Below are 8338 nucleotides of genomic sequence, written 5' to 3'. Positions count from 1 at the left end.
GATCCATGAAGAAGGAAGTTCTTCCTCCAGAAGCAGAACCTTAAAGGAGGAAAGCTGTGTGGTCAGCTGGAACAAAAACTGAGCAGAAATAGGTTTGGAGGACAGAAGGTGAGGCCTTTAGCCCCATGAACACCATAAATACCGTCAAGCATGGTGGTGGTAGTATCCTGCTCTGGTGAACTGGAACTTTACACAAAGTAAATTAAGTATTGAAGAAGGAGGATTACCTCTATATTCTTTAGAAAAATCTAAAATCATTGGCTCTTGCACATAGTGAACCCCAAACATACATGAAAAGTGGTAAAGAAATGGTTAAATCAGGCTAGAATGAAGGTTTTAGACTGCTCTCCCAAAGTCCTGACTTTAACCCATCAAGAACCTGTGGACTGATGAAGAAACAAGTCTGTGTCAGAAAGACAATAAATTTAGTTGAACTGCACCAATTCTGTCAAAAGTAACGGTCAAAGATAAAAGCAGAAGCTTGTAGATGGATACGAAATACAAACTAAATATTAGCATATCAGTTGTACAGAGTTAAATGGAGAACAGAGAACTGAACTGCGAAGACAGACTAACAAGTTGACAGGTATGCTGAACCGATACCTATTATCTCTGTGATTGTTAGCAGTTATTTGTGATTGATGTGTTTTCTGTGACTGATATCTGTGATTGATATCTGTTATCTGTGATGACAGCCTTTAACTATTATTGATGTATATTATGTCGACAGACTCAAGTTATCTGTTCGATCCCATTTCTTTTACTGATACTTGCTATCTCTGGGGTTTTAGGTTTTGTCCAACCAGCTGCTTCAAACTAAGACCAACGTTTATCGTAGTAGATCAGCAAAGATTAATCAAATAACTGATTGTCAAGTAGTAAAAAAAAAGAATCACTTTATGTGATATTTTGAGGAAAAGGCCTAAATTCTCTGATTGTAGCTTCTGAAATGTGAATGTTTTCTGGTTTCTGGTTTACATTTTTATTAAACTGAAGAGGACATTTGCCGTCAGGTCCTTTGGGAAGAATTAATTAACATTTTTCACAATTTTCTGAAATTTTACAAACCAAACAACTAATGGATCCCCCTGCAAAGCTGTTTTCACAGGTTTAACATGACAGGAAAATAAATAAATATCCGCTATCAGTGCCTGTTGAAAAGCAAAACATCATCGTATATTTGTTTACATGATCTTCAGGATAATGCACTCAACTCATCAAACTGCCCAACAAGGTATTTTTTAGCAAATCATAAATACCATGTGTTTCAACATGTTACGGAAAGTCCCTGTTTCTCATTGTTAGTCATCATTGGCTTTATTTTTTTGCACCTGGAGGTGTGTGAAAGCAAGGAACTGAAACTCTCGAAACAGTAACACCTCTTTCACAGGATGTGGTAGCTGACGGTGAGACATGATGAGGTCAGTCAGAGTTCACATTTTTATCCTTCTCTTAACGTCCTTTTACTTTTATTGTTTAACTGTGATCAATATTTTGAGTCTGGTTGAGGTTTGAGGTGTTGTTGAGTCAGTGCAAAGCAGGCCTGGATACGTCCACCTTGCTGTGAAGTAGAGCAATAAGTGAACTGTTAAAATATCTGTCAATTGTTTTTGATAGTTTATAAAATGTGGAGATAAATGTATGTGTTCTAACTGTTGTCCCCCTTCATCGACCCTGAAATCTCCACCTGTGGGTTCCAAACTAGCTAAACAAACATCCAGAAATCCTCACATTTTTTTGCATAGTCCAACTCCACCATCCACTAAGGCCATCGCTGGATTTCTATCTTCAGTTTTTTCTCTGGCCTCTCTTTCATGCTTCTCCTCCAAAGTTTTCTTCATGGCTTTCACTCTTCTTTCATTCTGTTCCCTGAATAACTCGGTTTATTCTGCTTTCCAACTAACTCTGCTGAGCGCTCTCTCCCTCCTCGCTGCATCATCTCTCTGCTGAAGCTCCATTCTCAGCATTTCTATCTCCCATTGCTGCTGCTGCAGTTGATTCTGCATCTCCATCATGTCCTCATCATTTTGCTTGGTTAACTCCTCCAACATACTCTGCATCTCCTCCTGCATCTTCTCTTTGTCCCGACGCTCCTTCGCCACCACCAGCTGCATATTTTTCTTCTCCATGCGCCTGTTCACGTCCATCTTCAACTTTCCATTGATTAACCTCACACACTCCCATGTCAGTTTATTCAGCCTGGACTGCATTGCTTCTATTTCCTCTTCTCTGACCCTCCTGTCTTCCATCCTTTCAGCCTCATAATGCTCTTTAAGATTCCCCAGCTGTTGTTTGTACACTGATTGCATTTCGCTCTTCATTTTCTCCCTTTTGATGCGCATTTCTTCCTCCTTCTCTTTCAGGATGCGCTGTTTCTCCTCATTGACTAATCTTTCGGCTTCCTGGAACATCTCGCTGGTGTAGTGGCTTCCTCCGTTATTCCGCACTATATTTCTGATCTTCTGAAGCAGCTCGGTGACCTGATGGCCAGTCTTCAGCTCATTGTTAAAGATGTGGTACTGGCCGTGGCATCTGTTCACGAGTTCCTGAAGCTCTGGGGAGTCCCCGATGAACTCCTCGATAGTGGTTCCTTGGAGATCGTCGCCTCGAGTGAACAGGACCATGCTGTATCTGTCTGCAGCATGGCCAAACAGCTCCTGAATCTGCTCCACTGTCTTCATCTCCTCCTCAGTGAACCTGTCCAGTGCGATGACGATCAGGAAGACGTGGGGTCCTGGACAAGCGTAAGAGATGCACTGGCTGATGTGTCTACATGTTGTGTTCACCCCATGCCTGGTGTCAAACAGACCTGGGGTGTCAATAACCACCACGTCTTGTCCGTCCACCATCGCTCTGGCCTTGGAGCACTCATCAGTAATAGACCTGGGGCTCATCCCTGATTTAAAGAACTCACAGCCAAGAATGGTGTTTCCTGAGGCGCTCTTCCCAGATCCAGTCTTCCCCACCAGCACAATCCTCAGCTCCTCAGTGGCTCGTGTCATCTCTCCTGTTTGGAAGCAGGGAATGACAAAGTACTGCTTACCTTCAAAATGTTAAAATCTAACACCAGTCACCATTTCCATATCTACTGGTAGCACCTGTGGACACTTTGAAAAATGTTGTACATCTTATTTATAGACATTTTTCAGTTCTCTCTCCTTCTTGCCTTGGTTTTGTTGTTTATGCTGCAGTGAGAAAAGATGTGACACCCAGAGACTGCTGGAGCTCTGAGGGTTACGCATAATGACTGAAACTGATATTTTTACTTGTATGAATGAATAGAAAAGCTAATTCATGTTTCCATCAGTGGAAAGCTGCTTTCACATGTTTAAGGCATGACAGGAAAGTAAAATTTGCTCTACGTAAGTACAGACACTTCTAACTTACCTCAGCCATGCTCTACACAAAGCTGGACAATGTGTTTCTCATTCACTCATTCAAACACAAACATACCAACAGTGTGTGTCATGGAAGATGCTTACCTGCGACCAGGTTGAACGAGCTGTTCGGTGTTTCATTGAGGGATGTATTGGCAGGTGGAGTGGATCGACCCTGCAAAGTTGAGACTGGTGTTGCTGCTGTAGCACCTGATGACACAAACAAACACACCTAAAGGTTTTAGAAGACACAATCAACAGCTGCTTGCTGATATCAGCTGTGCTATATTGAGAACAGAGACAGGAGAACAGAGAACTGAAGGTTCACAAGCATGTTATAATGCTATAGCAATTGATGCTCCACAGCTAGATCACCATGGTAACTGATGCTGCACAGCTAACCTGCTCCAGATGAGGTTCTGTTCAGAATTTGGGATTTAAATTGGCTGTAAGAAACCGCCAGTTTTGCTCCTGACAATATTCTCTGTGAGCAATACAGATTCTTAGCTGATGTTTCATCTAGGAAACAAATAGTGTAGCTGTCATGTGCCTCCTTGGGACTCCATAGTTCTCCTGGGTGACTTCAATGCTCACATGGGCAACGACAGAGAAAACTGGAGGGGGTGATTGGGAGGAATGGTCTGGCTGATCTGATCCCGAGTAGTGCTTTGTTGTTGGACGTCTATGCTAGCCATAGATTGGTCATGACTGTGTACCCCGACTACACCGAGACTGTGTACAGTCGGGGGGAGGGGACTGTTGACTCGTACTGGGCACATTGCCGAGCGATGGAAAGAGCACTTTGAGGAACTCCTGAACTTGCTAAACACATCCTCTGCAGAGGAGACAGAGCATGAAGACTCGGGGGAATCTTCGTCCATATCCGTGGCAGAGGATACCGAGTTAGTTAAGAGGCTCCTAGGTGGCAGGATGTCAGGTGTGGATGAGATTCACCTCGAGATGCTGAAGGTTCTACACAGTGTTGGACTGTCATGGCTGATACGTCTCTATAATGTCGCGTGGGCATCAGGTAAGGTGCCTGTGGACTAGCAGATATGGATGGTGGTTCCCATTTTCAAAAATAGGGACCGGAGAGTGTGTTCCAACTATCGGGGTATCACACTTCTCAGCCTCCCTGGGAAACTTAATTTCAGGGAGCTGGAAGGCAGGCTCAATTGTCAAACCTCGGATTCAGGAGGAGCAATATGGATTCCATCATTGGTCATGGAACAGTGGACCAGCTCTTTACCCATGCAGAGCTGCTGAGGGGAGCATGGGAGTTTGATCAGCCAGTCCACATGTGTTTGATGGATCTGGAATCGTCTGATCTCCTCTGGAGTTGTTTGTGCAGAGTTATTCACCCTCCACCTTGTAGTTCCTTCCCTGGGGAGTAGTCAGCCTGTACAATTACTTGCATTTGACCTGGTTTACTTCCTGTAAAGAGTTCTTAGTTCTTTCTTGTAAATAAATTATTATCGTATTTAAAGTCTGGTCAGCTGTGTTTTGTTGCTCCACGCTTGAGCCTCTGACAGTTTCCAGCTATTTAGATGATTGATTTTGTCAGGATCCTTGCTCCAGCATCTGAATTGCTGCAGCCTCTGCACCTCCTTTCCCTCTCTCCTTGTCTCTGTGAGCAATCAGCAGCACCTGAGCAGAGGCTTCCTCACCAGTTATCACTCAGACAATAAAACGCTGGCTCAGACTTTACTCTCTGCCAGATCATCAACTTTTTCCCACTCCCTGACTGGTTTCCTACCTATCCCTCCACTCTGCACTTTGGACTGTTCACTGCCACACTGCAAAAGTGTTTGTGTTATTCCTAGTAGCTCTCCAAGGAGTTTTCTGTTCTTGTTTTGTTGTGTTCAGTCACCCTGTGTTAACTTGGCTTTTAGTGTAGTTTGCTTGTTTTCTTGCCTCTAGCTCACTCTGCTGGTTTGTTTAGTTTTCCTGTTTGGTCTATGTTTAGAGTATTTCATCTAGTGTCAATGAACACCTTCCATGAAGCTTGAGCTATGACAGATTTGTCAGTTTAACACACTACCGGAAAATAAAGTGCAATAAACAAACACTTGTGAACACTTCAGAAGACACCATAAACAGCTGTTGGCTGGAATCAGCTGCACAGCTTTAAATGGAGGTCAGACAGTGAAGCGCTGCATAAAGCACAACGTCTGACTGATGGAGATGCTGAAAGCAGAATCAAACACTTCAAGAAAAAAGCGTTCAGAGTTAAACTGACACACAGACTGAACACAGCAGTGACAGAACTCACCGTAGACGGAATGTTTGCTGAACATCGTCAGGTTTGAGTGACAGGTTTCAATCCTCGGTGTGGACAAAGTGAAAGTATTCTGGTGCTCCTCGGTGCAGGTGGAGCTTCCCATCCCAGAGAGGCCACCTTTCACCTCCTCTCAGGTGAAGCTGAGGGGAAAGGTGGCTCAGTCAGTCCGCATTCAGAAATGATGTTTGTTCAAAGTTTACTTGTTTGTTCCCCTAGCTAAGTTCTGTTTAATATTTTACTTTGCCTTTGAGAATTTTACATTTTCAGACCTGGAAGGTATAATTTCACCCTCAGCAAAATGTCTTACATGGTACACTGTTTTTCCATTACAAAATGCCTTTTTTCTCATTTCACATTAATTTATTTCAAGAGACTTTTTCTGCTCTGTGTCTGGGTCATCAATCAAAAATGATCAGATTAACATCTGTGAACATGTTTACTTCTTCATAGAAAGGTTGCTCATTTCTTTGTAGATGTTTTATGTGTCTTGTGGTGATTTTGTGTCAATTTTTGGTCATTCTGCGTCTCTTTCTGGTTGTTTTGCATCTCTTGGTTGACATTTTATGTTTGTCATCATTTTGCAAGTCTTGATGGTCGTTCTGCGTCTCGTGCATGTTCTGTGAATCTTTGTGGTCGTTTGCATGTCTTTGGCTCACTGCAGTCTTTTCAAAGGTTTAACAACTGCAAACACAAACACACAAATCTTTTTATGTCATTCATTAAATACTACAGACTAATTTTCGAACATTTCTCTCCTGTTTATACTGACAAGCACTTTTAAAACAATGTAGTCATACAATAAATTTCCATGGGTATAGGAACTTATTCAAAATATCAGTCAATCTTCTCAATAATTTTCAAAAGCAAATGTTATTAATCAAAACTCAGTCATTGGAAAAGTAAATGTTATAAATCAAAATTCACTCTAGATAAATGCATGTACAATTTGCTGTTCACGTGACCCTTGCTTCTTCTTCTTCTAGGACATCATCATTTAATACTTCAAAAGATTTTTATTAAATGAGTCATTTCAGAATTCTCTTAGTCACATAATTTAGCAGCGTATCAGTTTCGGTCCTCTTCTTCATTATCGTCACTCTGGACCTGTTGATACAAAGTCTTGGTTAGGGCAGTGTCTAAGTCTTTCCATCCACATTATTTACAGCCTACATGTAGAGTCACATTCTTATTTCAGTTTCAGTATGATGGACAATCTTACAAAACCTGCTGGAAATTTACGCTCAGTGCAAAGGAACAAGCAACCTTTCCTATTGTCTTGTAATTTTTTGGCATTATCCTGGCCCCGTTAAACAAAAGATTCATACAATAAAATACTAGATTGCTCATTGTTCTTTTGCCATTTTGTGTCTCATTTGTGTAATATCTTGTCTTTATCTAGTTGTCTTTTTATGTCTGACTTTCATTGTTTGTTTCTCGTTTTTTTTCGTTTTTTATTTCCTTTTTGTCTAGCGTTTCTTTTTTGACTCATAATTGTTATTTTGTGTTTTGCTTTATTCATTGTTTTATGTACAATTTCTGTCGTTTTGTTTCACGCTTTTGTCATTTTTTGTCTCACTTGTATCGTTTGTCCATTTTTTGGTCGCTTTGTACATTTTTTTGTCTAATTTTTTGTCTATTTTTTTTGTTTTGCTTCAAGTGAAGTCATTTTGTTTCTCACTTTTGTCGTTCATGTCTCATTTTGTAATATTTTGTCTTGCTTTTGTCGTTTTTCTTTTTTAAAGTAAACTACTATATCATTCAGTTAGAGATGGCTGTGACTAAATGTTTTGTACTTTGTAGATACTGTGATCTGTAAACTGAGGCATAATATTCTTGAAATTTAATCTATCTTTCTTTACACATTTCAGGTTGTTCATAATGTTTTGTGCAAAAGAAAAAAAAGTTCCTTAAATGTGAATATTTCAGAATGTACTTTTTTGCACTAAAACAAAGGAAAAATGTGTTGTTGTGGTTATTTACAGGGTATTATGCATAGGTGAAAGTAAGCCAGAACGCACCGGAACGCCATGCCGGTAAGAAATATACTGGCCTCTTCTACTGGAACGCCCCGGAACGCCTCTGAAAAGCAACTTTCACTCATGCATACAACGCGAGCCCTTTCTTTTTTCAAGCAACATTTTTACCGAAATAAGTGTAAAATTGATGAATACATAAAACTCATCTCCAGACTACATCTTCTGTGACGTGTTGAACAAGGTTAATGCGCCTGACGAGCACTAGGCTATCATATGTACGATACAGTACTCGCTTACCGTGATAGGTTGCAGCTTGTAGTAGGCAGTCACTCGCTGTAGTGTAACGTTAATCCAATTTCCACTGTTGTGTGTTTTTTGCAGACAACAGGGTAGTCATTTTTGCAAAATAAACAAAACATGAATCCACAAGTAATAAATTGTGAAGTTTCATGCATCGTGAAATACTCTCCGTCTCTCTGTCATGCGAGCAGCATCACTCCTTCCGCAAACAAGCACACGTGGAAGTGAGGTAAACTCAATGCGTTCTTTTCATTGGATGGCTGGTTGCCTAGGTGATGTAAGTACCCCTCCCCCCCCGTCCCTGCCTCCCGAGACAACCAGGACAGGTCGAAAATGCAAAAAAAAATTGACAATATTTTCAAGAGGAAGAGGGATGACAGGCAGGTTGAGGAAAAGAGAGCGGA

At 41.2% G+C, this 8338-nt stretch overlaps 1 protein-coding gene across 2 annotated transcripts; it reads right to left on the bottom strand.

Annotated features, from left to right (window-relative positions):
• Nucleotides 1-1432: 1432 nt before the first annotated feature.
• On the bottom strand, nucleotides 1433-8204 carry LOC110968806 (GTPase IMAP family member 9-like). 2 transcript variants are annotated; one of them, XM_051947226.1, is made up of 5 exons: nucleotides 7932-8204; nucleotides 6708-6762; nucleotides 5650-5798; nucleotides 3483-3587; nucleotides 1433-3007 (listed from the first exon to the last, which is right to left on the bottom strand). In XM_051947226.1, exons 3-5 carry the CDS (start codon nucleotides 5759-5761, stop codon nucleotides 1884-1886), a joined length of 1341 nt encoding a protein of 446 aa, XP_051803186.1. In that variant the 5' UTR covers nucleotides 5762-5798; nucleotides 6708-6762; nucleotides 7932-8204; the 3' UTR covers nucleotides 1433-1883. The 2 variants fall into 2 exon arrangements, with proteins under 2 accessions (XP_051803186.1, XP_051803185.1); XM_051947225.1 differs by lacking the exon at nucleotides 6708-6762.
• Between the last annotated feature and the right edge of the window lie 134 nt (nucleotides 8205-8338).

This window comes from Acanthochromis polyacanthus, chromosome 4, assembly GCF_021347895.1.
Source record: "Acanthochromis polyacanthus isolate Apoly-LR-REF ecotype Palm Island chromosome 4, KAUST_Apoly_ChrSc, whole genome shotgun sequence".
In the NCBI taxonomy this organism is placed as follows: domain Eukaryota; kingdom Metazoa; phylum Chordata; class Actinopteri; family Pomacentridae; genus Acanthochromis; species Acanthochromis polyacanthus.
The sequence above is the reverse complement of the archived record's forward strand: the minus strand, read 5'-3'. Positions and strand labels throughout refer to the sequence as shown.

Excerpts from the sequence above, each read along its gene's own strand:
- LOC110968806 (XM_051947226.1), bottom strand. The coding sequence starts at position 5,761 with ATGGGAAGCTCCACCTGCACCGAGGAGCACCAGAATACTTTCACTTTG. Across the intron at positions 3,588-5,649 it reads CAGCAAACATTCCGTCTACG|GTGCTACAGCAGCAACACCA; the intron begins GTGAGTTCTGTC and ends TTGTGTCATCAG. Across the intron at positions 3,008-3,482 it reads CTCGTTCAACCTGGTCGCAG|GAGAGATGACACGAGCCACT; the intron begins GTAAGCATCTTC and ends GCTTCCAAACAG.